At 33.1% G+C, this 14,548-nt stretch overlaps 1 protein-coding gene across 1 annotated transcript in view; it reads left to right on the top strand.

Moving 5' to 3' along the window:
* The window catches only part of mGluR (metabotropic Glutamate Receptor), a 370,983-nt gene that overhangs the window by 342,984 nt on the left and 13,451 nt on the right, over positions 1–14,548 (top strand). The window contains exon 5 of the mRNA XM_035352507.2: positions 1,019–1,217. Coding sequence (XP_035208398.1) covers positions 1,019–1,217 — 199 coding nt within the window. The remainder of the gene's footprint in view (positions 1–1,018; positions 1,218–14,548) is intronic.

Here is a 14,548-nt window from a genome sequence, read left to right as displayed (position 1 = left end):
TACAACTGTTATCGATTTTCTTAATATAGTTATCTTATTTAAGATCTTAGATGGGTGCTGAAACGAAATTCTTCAGTAGAAGTGCAGTTATCTTTTTATTAATCAGCTATTAAATCATTGATCGCTTATTAAATATTAATTCATATTTTATTAAAATATTCATCAAGAGAAGTCTGCCTAGTTGATTTTCTCGTCGGATTACTCACTGAAATTTCTGAAATAATTTTATCAAGTAAATTAATCGACTTATTATTTTCAACCATTTATTGCCCTTTTTCCGCCATTTTTGTACGCCAGCAACACTTTAAATAACTTCTAATCTTGGTTTTAAATTTAATGCTATTTTTTTCGTTTGTTTGATTTCTTTTTGAGGACATTTCAGTTTAAATTTAATCATTTAATATTAAGAAATTTAAAGTAAAACAGCGTACGCTTTTATATAAATTCAATCTAATGATTGGAACAAATATCAAAATAGAAATAAAAAAACTCTCTTAGAAACCATTCAAACACTGATGTGAACAGAAAATTAAAAAAACTAGGAATGCGACAAACCATCTAAAGATAATTGTAATACCTGATCGAGCATTCATGATAAATTATTCCATGCGAAACTAATGATTAACAACACTTTAGCATAAAAGCAGGTTTGCTTATGTAAAAGTGGAAATATGATTCTTTGATTTAATTTTTGCGTAAAATACATCAGTTTCATAGTAAAAACTAAAACTGTCAGCAGTCACCTTAATACATATTTGATTTCGTTTAGATTATGGATACTAGTCTTGGAGAATTTTATAAATGTTCTGAGAACTACTGGTCACTTTCAGAGACGGTCATCTACGAGAAGGGGTTATTGAAAAAGGATTCATTGTACATCATTAACTTAAGGAACTTAATTTAGTGCAAGTCGTGAAAAGTTAGGAAAATTAATAATGCTTTCTAATGCTCCAAGTTTTAACAAAATTTATTGAAATGTATCATTGTTTTAGAATAACAGTTCTTTTCCTGCTCGCAGGTGCAGATAACAACACTGTGCGTCTCTACGTCCCTGAGTGCATACGTAGCCCTGTTCTGTCTCTTCTCACCTAAAGTATATATTATCATCTTCCACCCGGACAAAAACGTGCGAAAGCTTACCATGAACAGCGCCACCTACAAAAGGGCACCAACTAGCAGTACATGTGGCACTTCCGTTAATCAAGGCAATGGCAAAGGTAAAAATCCCTTAAATGTGTGTGCATGCTTTTTAACTGTTTATTGAATAAAATACAATTTTAAAAAAGTTTTTAAGCAGTTAAACATTTATTTATAATGGATATGACAATTAATGCATTAAAAAGAGAACAAATAATTTGTCTAATAGTTTAATGGGAAAAATAGATTAGATAATTCACTTTACAAAATTCACCTGCAATTTTATATCATGAATAATAAAAGCGTGGAGCGCCTAATTAACGAAATCTATTAATTTAATTTCACTGTCAAATATATAAGTCTTTTTTATTTTCTATTAATATAATTATATTGTCAAATGTATAAGCCATTATCTTTTTTTTAATTTATCCTGTGTGCCTCCTGCTTTTATTATTCGCAATACAAAATTGTAAACATATTCTGTAATAGAGTCATTTAATCTATTATTGCCATTAAAATATATGACAATTTTTTTTTCTCCTTTTAGTGCATTAATTATAATATTCATTTTAAATAAAAGCTTACCATATAAAAACCTTTTTTTAACTGTATTTCGTTTCCTGTTGTTTATTCTTAATTATACATTATCAATATGATATTTTTTAAAAAAATCTTATAAGAAACAAATATCGCCAAGACGACAAACTTTATCATTAAGTTAAACTTTATCATAAGTTTAAACTTTATCATCAAGATGGCAAAATGAAAAGCATTTCACCACGAGAAACGCTGTTTTCCACTGTGTACTTTAGACTGCGACATTTTTTTTTAAATATAGAAAATAGCTCAATTAATATTTCTTTACCATTTTTGTTTCGAAACAGAGCGAAAGGTTTGTTTTATACTCTGTGAAAATTTCAAAACTTTGTATACGATGTATTATTAGATATTGAAATTTGAATCATAAGCGTCAAGTAGTCTAAAAATTCGAGAAACTTTCAAAAATCAGAAATTAAATTACAGTTGTCATACAATTTTCATTGAAAAGATTTTTCTATGGTGTACTCGATGATGCAAACATTGATACAATTAGTTTCCTAGTTAAAAGAATATCACTAAACATTGAATAAAAAATTCTAAACAAAATGTTTAAAACATCACTTCACCACTCTGCATTGAAATCGATCGACCAACAGCATATGTGCAAAATTTTGAACCTCGATAGTATCGGGAAGTAGATTAAAAATTGATAACATAATTACAATTACGCTGAAACACTATGAGGAATTAAATGAAGGCTTCTAAAAAAAGGTTGCTCATTTATATCAACCCAAATCGTTCCACATATTACTTACAAAAATAGAGGTCTTTTGCTATGAACGAAAACACAAATCAAAATCTAAAGTCAAACAATTAATCAACCGAGTTGCAACATGAAATGTAGTTTGCAACTTAAACCTTATGAAAGAAAACGTAATTATAATACCAGAATAAGTAATTACAACTCAAGGGATTTGTTTATAGCACAAGAAATTCTCTGCTTCATTCAAATGGGCTCATAGGCTTATAGCTCCAGTATTCAAACAAAATTTACTCCATGTGTTACTAAATGTACAGGCGCGGTGGGATAGCTTCTCGCAAAGCAGGTTTAGGGTTGACATAAAATAGCAAGGGAATGCAGGGTTGCCACATTTGGCGAGAAATCGCCCATTTGGCGACATAAGTCCTGCTTATCATTTAGTGTGTGCCTCGTCTAGCGAGCTGATATTCAGCCATTGAGCGAGTGTCTCGAAGTCTAGCGACGAGTTGATCGAAGAGTCTCTTAGTGTATCGCGGTTAGTGCATCGTCGAGAGAGTGTGTTAAGCTCCGGAAATGACTAAACCGAAGACTCGGGAGCTGTGCTCTGTGTGTCGTCGAGTGCATCGCGAGTTGTAGCGTGGAGAGTCTCAAGAGTACGGGGAGTTCCGAGAACGACCGAGCAGAGTCGGGAGCTGTACTCTGCTGCTTTGCAGTGAAGCTATCTCCACCGTTATGGCCTGATAGTTTGAAGGCTGTGTCGCTGATTGTGTCAGCGTTTTTATAGTAGATCTTCGACGACTGTAAAAAGCGACTTTGGAGCTGTCCTGATTAATATTGGCTAACTAAAGTGTGTTCCGATATTTCATCGTCAAATGTCGTCGTTATTCATTCCAAATCCATACGAACCCCGTATGAACGTGAAAGAAGAAAATAACGTAACAATTGGTGTCAGAAAAAAAAACGCAACACATGCATTAAAACAATTACTCACCAGATTTTGAGTCGTTTAGTTTAATTTCCTGTCAGCAGTGACATTTAGGTTGAACCAAACTATGGAACTCAATGAACGTTAGTATTTACAAAGCGTCAATATTCTTTTGAGTTGTAGAACATTTAATATACATAACAAGCAGCCTCATCTCAGATTACGTAACATACTACTTTTACATGCTCTTATTACGTAACATAAGGTAGCAAATATAAGATTAAAATTGCAGCAAATTAATAAGAAGCAAATCAAAATATTTCAGAGGAAAAATTCATTTATTTGTGCTAGGTTAGCCTCGTTTTAGCTAACCTAGCACAAATGAATGCTAATATTCTTATACTATATTGTTGAATATAAGGTATGGATTTTGATAAACTGTGAAATTAGCAAGCTTATCGTTTTGAAAGATATGGGTAAATTTAGGTATAATTTAATTAGATTTTCAAAATTAGAGTAATGAATTGAAACTAAATTTAGATATATAATAGGGTTTGTAGATTTTTCGTTTAAGATCCATCCTGACGTGATAACCTACAGGGAAGTCTCGATAGGTTTTGCCGCAGTAAATCGGTATCACATTTACTTTCTCAAAATGCAGAAGGAAACTTTTCCTAGGAAGCTAGCCTGTTGACATTATGATTCCAGGTTCGAAACCTGAGAAAAGCAGGTTTACTAGTATATAGTATCGTTGCGGTGTGAGGGCACTTAGTAGCGGATGTAATTTTGTCACTCCCTGTGGTGCACTCTGGTCAGCGTTCTCAGTGATGAAATGGTTAAATAACCCACGGATTCGGCCATTTATGATGAATGCTTAAATAGAGAAGTTATCCGGTCGTTGGAGGGGAAAAGAAATTTTTTGTGTAAATTCAATTTCTTAAGAACTAGTTTAAACGTTGACTTCCAGCCGCAATAGTTGAAGATGACGGCGAAAGCGTCTCGTTCAACGCTGTAATTCGCGTATATCATCTAACCAGAACAAAAGAGCATCACGGAATTTATCTTAATTACATAAAATTCCTATGTATCTTAATTACATAAAATTCCTGGAAGCAAGCATTCCATAAAGTATTCCATTCGACGAGGTGTTTAGGAAAACTGTTATTTATTCTAATAACAGTTTAAACCTGTTATAGATTCTTTTGAATGATAATTGGATATAACATCGGTCGGTTTCTATTCGGCAGTTATTATTTATTTTTGTAACGCAATAAAAGTTACCTTGAACAAAATCTCATTTATGATTTCGTTATTGGTACACTAAATCTAAAATCTTGCATTTTGAAGATTTTGGTATAAATAACTCCTACTAAGTTACCTATATTTTATAATGGAAAGACTTGGTGCAAACCCACATGTTGTATTCTAGTATTTTGTATCTTTCATTATTTTTTCCTTAATGTAATGATTTAGCCCTAAAATACAGGCACATATTTGTTATCAAAATATATACTGCATCGTCATTTCCCATCCCACATTATCTCCTCTCTTTGCCCAGAAAAAAAATGTTTTAGGTTTTAAAAAAGAATTCAGAACGGAAATCAATTTTTATTGCAGGAAGAAACTAAAGTAAAAGAATTTCAAGTAACACTAAAATATAATTTTAAATCAAATCTATATCATAGATAAAGAAAACACAATCATGCTGTGACTGGAAACATTTTCACATTGCTTCTAAGAAAAATATAGCACAGATTACAAGAGCATCTAGTCAAAACTAATCATACTTCTTTGCAACGATTAACCGTCTTAATTTAGAATGACTTTATTAGTCTTCATGAAGAAACCGATAACAAGTTTTTTTTGGGGGGGCTTATGCATATTCTAACAATGAAGGTGAATAAAATTCTTCCGGAAGGAAGGAAAAAATGGCTTCTGTGTTTAACCAAAAAAAAATTACACGCTCCTTTTTCTCACTTTATTTCTTGTTCCCCCATTCACGTATCCAAAGAAGTGTGAAAAGGAGCGCCTAGGAAACGCCTAAAGTTTATTTAGAAAGGTTTTTAAATGAGATAAAAGCTATGTTTATTTTCTTCGGACGTAACCATTAAATCCAGCATAGACTGCCCCAAAGCATTTAATGAGCCAACATTTTTTGCGTTGTGTTAGACTGTCAGATATTTTACTTTCCCTTTTTTTATGTCTCTCGTGGGGCTTTATTGAGAATTTAATGACAAAGAGACGGTTGCATGGAGGAAAAAAAAATAAACAGAAATTTTTCGTTTTCACGGGATGTGAAGCAGTAGAATTGATTCCTCTTTTTTTTTTTTTTTTTTTTTTTTTTTTTTTTTTTTTTTTTCTCAAAGAATGGTCTTACGACTCCAAATTTCGAAGGAGGCGCATTTATGTCAGCTTTAAGAAGGAAGAATGGGAGCCAAAATTAACTCATGAAACCGAAATACGAGCACTCTTAATTAGAAGCGAAGTTTACCATTCATATAATTTTCTACCTTCTGTTTTAATAAGCATAAGTCTTACTCAGCGTGAATTTTAAATGTGTTTGTGAACAACATAGCTCAATCTCTTAAAAGATTGCATTTTTTAGAAGGAATTCTAGCCCCATAACGCTTTTTTTAATTATCCTAAGCACTGTACTTTTATTTTTACAGCTGTAGCTTAATCATTTATTGTGTGACATTATGGTTTAAAGGCATAATTTTCAGGAGATTTTCAATTCTAAGAAATGTGAGCATTCTATGGGATATAAGGTCTTCAAAGTGGTTTTTGGATTAAAATAGAGCTTAATCCTGGAGTGCTTAAAACACTCCAGGATTTGAAAGCAGTACATACGTACTCCTTAAGAAACTTTATCCTGTGCTTTACAAAAGTTTGCTTTACAGAAATTTTCGCTTATGAAACACTTTAATTAATATTTTTTTCGACTAATGAAAGAAATCCGAAGACGGTTTTCACTCTTAGATCAAATATTTTTAAGATAAAGAAGAATCATACTGAAGAGGAAAAATTGTCACTGTTGGCTGTCATATTAAGACATTTACATAAACCAGAACACAACCTATTTCAATCTTCAAAACTGGCTAAGTAGGTACAGAAATAGTAGGCATAATGAATCTGATAGATAAGAATGCTGATAAGGTAAAACGTAACTTTGAGCTTACATCCATAGAAGTCACAGTCCGCAGAATCCACACTACAGAGGACAGATACTGCCTAGGATTAACAGAACATAGCATCAACACTGACGTATGGCCACACTAATAAACGGCACATGATTGATGAGATGAAAAACATTAATTTTGATCAATGTAACAATAAGTAAGCTGAAGAATAACCCCATTCTTTCCTTCCTTAGAGTTGTCAAAATCGACGATGTACCATGTGCACAAGTTTCGTATTTTACTTGCCAAAAAAAAGCACAGATGAGGAGGATATTTCTTTGACTGAGGTAATGCAGAACAAAAGTAAAATTCGAAGCACTGTTGGTCAAAGCACCAAATAATGTCATTTCTTCAAAACAATTAGAGACTCGAGGAGGAGAAACTCAGGAAGTGTCTATTCCATGTGCCACCTCTATATTTATAATGAAGTCTTACGCACTTGCACTTGCATGGCTCTTCTGATCGTTCTAACTAAATTTAGGTACTTACGAAAGATTACTTAAAGATTAAAGTGTTAGATGTAGATAAGTTATTGTAAGTGGTCTATACCATAAGGAAATTCGCAAGAACAACAAGAATGCTTTTTTCCTGAGATAGTACCAGCAATAATCCAATGTAGTCTACTTTTAGTCTGAATTTAAGTTTTGGAAAGAGCAATTCAGGGCCTCAAATTGATATTAAATCTTCATATGTGAAAAAAAACTATTGCTAGGACAGAGTTACTAAAATATTGGATTTGTTTTACGGTCTTATGTTTTTAAACGGCCAAGTAGCACGATTTAGAGCCAACTATGGATGACCATTTCCTTTAGAATTCCGTAGTAACGACTGATGACATTTTCCGAATTTCCGCCCACAGTAGACAGGATAATACGTAGCAACAAAAATTATTCGAAATTTTGGAGATATATATATTTGGAACTTTAGGTCCCTGGACATAAAAAATCATTTAATCAACTTCTTTCCCTCTTCATTATACTATATACTGTTGCTAATTATGATACTTGGCTACATTACGCAATGTCCATTGTATAGTGTCATTGCTATGCTCTGCCCATGCTGTTCTGGTATCAACCCTCCGCAGTGTCTGTCGTACAACTCTGTGAAAGGGACAAATGTGCATTTATCCTCTTACTTATTATTACATTATTATCCAAATTATTATTTCATCGTGTCGATCGTATGCTGGTAACTAGTGTCGATCCTAAACCTGCGTCGATTCTATGCTGTGTCAGTCCTGCCCCGTATCGGTCTTACGCAGTGTCAAACCCATGCAGTATTGCTTCTACACAGTGTCTATCCTATGGATGTAATCCAGTCTCAAGAAGTATCATACTGCAGACACGGTATATTTGCCAAATACAGCTCTTCAGTCTTATTTAAGATCAAACCAGTCAGTTTAAACAGTCCCGAAAGTTTCCATTGAAATTCTTAATAAATCAATCACATATTCTAGCACATGTAACAGATTCTGTGGGAGAAAGGAATGTAGAGTGTTCGTGAAGACTTCGCCAGCAAACAAATATTTTAAAGAATTGTCTCAAGTGCACTAATGCCCAGACATGTTCTAATCACGCACATTCTTGCACTAATATAGATCCTAATGGTTTTATCCTCAATTTTCTCTGTGCATTAGAAATATTAGAAAAGAATGGAGTTCGGTCTAAGACTGGCTATATTGCGAGGAACAAAAAGGAATGGCAGTAATACTTTCCCATGTCCAATCCCTATAGTCATCCGAAACTAACTTACTCTTATCTCGAATTTAAATGTTAAGAAATGCAATTCTCTTGCATAATTTAGATTCTCGCAATATAATTCTTATTCCTTATACAACACTTAAAGTGTTAGATGTAGATAAGTTATTGTAAGTGGTCTATACCATAAGGAAATTCGCAAGAACAACAAGAATGCTTTTTTCCTGAGATAGTACCAGCAATAATCCAATGTAGTCTACTTTTAGTCTGAATTTAAGTTTTGGAAAGGGTAATTCAGGGCCTAAAATTGATATTAAATCTTCATATGTGAAAAAAAACTATTGCTAGGACAGAGTTACTAAAATATTGGATTTGTTTTAAAATTTTGATTTATTTGTCTTCTGTCTTCCAATAATCATACTTCAATAAACTTTTAATAGGCATTAATTTTAAAATTATGCATTAGTGTAAATGTGTTTTCAATCATAATCACATTTTCATAACCATTCATTGAAATTTAAATGACGTTATTAATTATTATGTTTTTCTCAACCATAAATACGTACCAAATACTTACAAATTTGTAACTAAGTGCTATTAGTTTTTTAAGTTATTTTGTTGAAAATTTTTCTTTATTAAAAAAGCATTAATTATTAAAGTGTTGTTCAATAATTCTGGTATTTTCAATGATGCACATAAAAGAAAAAAACCACTATAAAATGAATAATCTAAATTCTATAATTTCCCCAATATGTTGGGGGGGGGAATACTGCTAAATGAGAAGGTAATAGAAAAAATATGTAACGCTCATGAAAAATGGGAAGGTAAGATATTTGGAAACAATAGGAAACTTTTAGATCCAAACTGCAGTCACATTCAAATGAAATATGAATGGTAAAAAAATTTCATAATTAGACGTATATTAAAGCAAGAAAGAAAAAAGAAAAAGAACTTTCTATTATTAAAAGAAAAAAAGGCTTTGCTGAATTTGTATCCATCTTTTTCACTTAAAATCGAACAACATGAGGAACACATTTTCAATAATTTATCTTCAAATCTATAAAAGACAATAAAAAGATCTATGCAGATTGGATTATTCAATTATGGCAAAGCACACGAGGGCTATCTGCCTAAAGGGAGGGATGCCTTCGTGGAAGGCTTTCTAAGGGACTAGCTTGTATACACGTTACACACACAAAACTATGAAAATGCCCATGCAGCCAGCCCGTTCGCGGAATTCGAACCTCGGACTGAACTACCAGTATTCAGCGTCTTTACCACTCGGCCGCTGGTGGGCTTAAGATCTGTGCAGAATTCTTCGAGGATTCTGCATGAAACGCTAGCTTTTTAAATCCCTTGCCTTTTCATAATGATAAAATCACAATTCAAATTGACAGCAAAAACTGCCATCCGGAAAATTAACTAAATAATAATGCGCACGTAGATCTCCAACAAAAGGCAATTCCGGATAGCTTGTTAAATCTAGAAAGTATCGCAAACCATCTGTAAAAAAATAAAAATTTGTCTACGGTCTCAGTTTATCGGACAATAGAATATGAATCCAGAAATGAAAAGTGTTAAAAAAAAAGGCCGGTTAAGATAGTAACTTTCTTATGTGAAGATGGCTTATTTGAAGCTAATGGTCCCAGGCTTCGAACTTTTAAATGTCTATGATGTCAGGTTACTTCCCGAGCATCTGGTACATAGAAAATATTTGTTTTTCTGAGGAATCTGAATTCTTTGGTATTTAGTTGCTTTGTTTTTCAGATGATATTCGTGAGGTAAAGACATCCACTTTAATTCTAACACTTCAAAGTTTCGATTTTAGTTTAGAAGTTTCTGGTTTAAAGCGAAACATAATAAAACTTAGCTACGCTTTTCTTCGAATTTGAGAATGGCCCTTTCATCATGAACAAGAATCTGTGGAAATGTTTCAACCACATAAAGATGTTAAAAGTAATCATTAATAGCAGAAAAACAGAACTTAAGTTTCAATTTCAATGAAAGCATATTCATTATGTTATGATTAACGATAACATCTGCCTTTTTTAGAAGCAAAAATGGTTAGGTAGAAAATAAAATGGGAATTTTGCCAATCTCATTTCAAGTAGTGAGGTCTCATATTAGTATATTCGATTAAGACATTATGGCTTTCATTTACTTTCCGTTTAATTTTCTTAATTTTCTAAATCCTATCACTATTTGCAGTAATATGTGAATTAAAGAACAGGTAAATCTCCCTTAAAGTACTAGTTAATTAATCCTTTCATTAATGTTCATTAAATGGAATAGCGTAAGTGAATACAATAAGCAGTCACAATTATAATAGTTCATCCATCAGTTATCGTCATTTTAAAAATAAAAATATATTCTGTATTGCAGAATAAAATCATCCAAGTTAACTAAAATCAATTAATTGCATAAACTTATTTATTTAATGTCTAAACTTATATATGTAGTGTATAAACAAACATTCACCATAAGCTTATTGTTGGCAGACGCACAAACGATTTTCCTATGCAAAACTAGAAATTAGAAATCATCTTACTTCTAATAACGGAACAAATTCGAGTAAAAGGCACTCCAAGTAAAATTCTACAGATTAAGTTTTGAAAAGGGCGATTCAGGGTCTCAAATTGATATTAAGTCCTCATATGTGAAAAAAAACCTATTGTTACGTTATTTGATGTCGATTTTATTTTATTTAGAACACTATAGCCTTCTCATATTAAAACAAGCATCGCAAAGAGAAAGATAAACTTATTAATAGTTAGTTACCATTAAATTCTTGAAGTTAGAAATCTGACACCATTTATGGCAAGAAATATAAGGTAGAAATTCAAATTTAAAACTAAATTTTAATAACTAATAGCCGAAGGCTACACAGAACAATTTAACACGAAGTTGGTTCGGAGTTAATCGGCGTGAACATAACGATCGGAAAGTATAATGCAAGGCCGAAGACGAGAACTCTTTTCTTACACGAGTAAACCTAGTAATGTGGCCTTCAAGAGGCAGAACACGCTTTGTCATAACAACTCAAACCCTCACTTAATTACACGCGAACTCATTTGCATTCTGGCGGAAAACTGTAAGACAGTAAAGATACAAATTATAAAATAACTGGAATCGATAAGAATTTAAATAAAGATTCAAAATTCTATATATATAAAGAACAATGTCTGTGCGTTTGTTCGCTAATAACTCAGTCACTACTATAGCTATCGTCACCAAACTTTCTACAATTCTTTTCCGGGTCCTGGGAAAGGTCGACGTCCACATTTTTCGAGAAAAAGTAGCTAAATTAGAGATATTAATTAAAATTTGTGAAAGCGCTAATTTTCGCCCTCATTTTTCTTAGTGGCAACAGTACTGATATCAGCAACATTAGCTGCGTGCCATTGTTGCGTCATTACCTAGTCAGTTGTGATACATGTATTGTTTAATTTAATTGTTTAATTTAATTGTTTAATTTAAGTCAAACAACAAAAATCTGCGTTATATTTTCAAATTTTCACAGGACTAGGTTCGATGGTTTTACCGAACCATCATCCTCAGCTGCAAAAGCGGAAATGAACAAGATAACATATAATGACAAGATAAAGCTACTGGCGCCATCTGTTCATGAAACGAGAACTAAAACATAATTTCTTTAAAGGCTGAAAGCAAAGATGGATTGGAATTAGGGTCGTTAACTAGAACAGAAAGATTTTTTTATTGTGAAATGCCTCTAGAAAATCCAGTTAACCAATGGAAGATTTTTTTTTTTTGAATAATTTTGGCCTTAGAAAATTTGAAAGTGTGATTTTCGGACCAACAATGTTGGGCAGCAGAAGACTTCTGTGTTTCCTTTTTTCTAACATATGCCTCAGGTTCCTTAACGCGAAATTTTCGGGCTCTCTTGGTTTAGCCAATGTAAATTAAACCACACTGGAAAGGAATCCTGTAAATACCCCAGGAATTCATAGCCGGAATGGGGTTCTTGAGTATGGAACTCGGAATTTTATTGATGGGAGAATAAATGACCCGAAACTTAAATTTCTGCAAAATACGTGAAACTTTATAATTAACTGATGGAAAGAGGAGAATGACAACAGAATTTTTATAATCTCCTAAAACAAGAGTGTGCCTTTTGGTGTGTTGAGATGCGAATTTTTTAACTGCTTGATTAATAATGTTGGGTGAAAAGCCCCTGCCAATAGCTATTGCTTTTAGATAATTTAGTTCATCATTAAGGGATAGTTTGGAGGAGCAAACCTGAAGAGCACGGAAAACATAGGAATAAAATGAAGCTAACTTCTGTTTAGTCGGATGATATGATTTAAAGTGGTGGTGGAAGGCAAACCGATGAAGGTTTACGGTAAACCGTAGTATTTAAGTTGGATGTGTTACGTGTGACCAGAATGTCGAGAGACGGAAGAGAATTGCAATTCTCAAGTTCAAAAGTAACCATGCCGGGAAGTTTAAAGTTTCAAACAATTTTGATTCACAATAATGCATGTAGATATCAGCCCGGATGGGACTGAGGGGGCTTCCCATGGCTAATCCCTCAGTTTGCTTGTAATATTTATTTTGGAAAACCAAATGCATTTGTTTCAGAGTTGAGTGAGAGAAATTAGCTCATCAATTTCGATGCAAGAGAAATGAAATTCGCGAAATCTGGTTTCTAGACATTTTAGTGCACCCTCCACTCGAACATTGGTGAATAATGATTTTACATCAAAAGAAACCATGAGTAAATTTGTTGGAGAAATGTTTTAACCTTTTTTACAAACTTTATTGAATTTTTTATGGTGTAAATGTTATTGTCTAATAGAGTTGAAAATCTAGGAACTAAATATTTAGCTAACGGATACGAGAGCGTACCTAAATTTGAATTTACAATAGGGCGGAAAGGAATACCACATTTATGAATTTTGGAAAGAGCATATAATCTGGCACAATTCGCAACAGATAAGCGAATGTTTTAAGTTGCTTGAAAGGATTTGCGAAGATTTGATCGCAGCTTTTATTTTTGACAGTTCATAAGGTGAAGTATTTTTAGGGATCGGATTGTATGGTCCTTCGTTTAAGACACCATCGATGTAAGTGTTCTTATCCATGACGATTATCTGACCACCTTTGTCAAAAGAATAAAACCACTGTCAGAAGAATAAAAAATTTAAACAAAGAATTGAAAACAACATTTACCTTGTAATTATATCGTTTTATTCTTTTATCATTTACAAAATTGCTCTCATTCTCAACAAGTACAACTTTTAGGTAATTTTCTTACAAATGAAACTCATGCATGGACAAGATGCAGTTGTGTATTAGCAAGCTTTTTCAGTAAGAGATTTATAACCTTTTAAAGGTTAAAGGAATTATCGCATTTCTTCAGACGTGTTTGTGATATACTCACCATCAATTCAGTATGTTTAGCAGATATTTGAAATATGCTTATCATGTACTCGATAATTCATCATATATGTTCCTGTTCACCAGGTATTTGATACATTTATTGCATCCTTGATACGTTCACCATGTGCACTCACAACGTATTTGCAGCTTTCATCCTGCATTTTTAATGTGCACTCTGTATTCTTTATGTTCACCATGTGCACTCACAACGTATTTGCAGCTTTCATCCTGCATTTTTAATGTGCACTCTGTATTCTTTATGTTCACCATGTACTTATTATGTCCCCCGTACATTTGAAATGCTCAACATGTATACTTACTAGGTATTACTAATGCTCACTGTGTACTTCTATGTTCAGCAGGTAATTAAAATGTACTTTTATTTTCACTATGTATTTGATACTAAGCTCACGAAGCAGGTTTTAATATATTATCGGTGAGTGTGATTGAGTCCGTGCGTTTGAAGATGACCCTAAGGGCTACGAAGATTTGTTGGGGTGGTATTCGGCTGAGCGTCAAGCTGCGGAGGCCAATGGGGGGAGGGGGCACTTGCACCTTCCTTGAGTATTCAAGATTGGTAGCATGGACAGGTTAAAACTGCTGATTTCATTGTAAATACCTCATGTCCTGTTTCGTCCTGTCCTACTGCAAGAGGTTAGCACATCGAAGTAATCAATGGAAAATTTGTGTTTCGAATGCCGGGAGAACACAATTGATTTTGCATATTCTCCTCTTCGAAAAGAATAATAGTCTGTACAGTAGCACGTGAACTAAAATTGTAATGAGTATTAACTCATCATCCCCTGAATTTGGTGAACTGAATCTCCCCGTACGTGCTATTGTTGTACAAGCACATCCAGCTATAATGCATTGCTTTAAAACAGTAGATCATAACTACTCTACTCCTATT

Source organism: Stegodyphus dumicola, chromosome 9 (genome assembly GCF_044657685.1).
Source record: "Stegodyphus dumicola isolate Sdum_Otavi_A_Nest chromosome 9, ASM4465768v1".
NCBI classification, from domain to species: domain Eukaryota; kingdom Metazoa; phylum Arthropoda; class Arachnida; order Araneae; family Eresidae; genus Stegodyphus; species Stegodyphus dumicola.
This window is presented reverse-complemented; position numbering and strand designations above follow the sequence as displayed.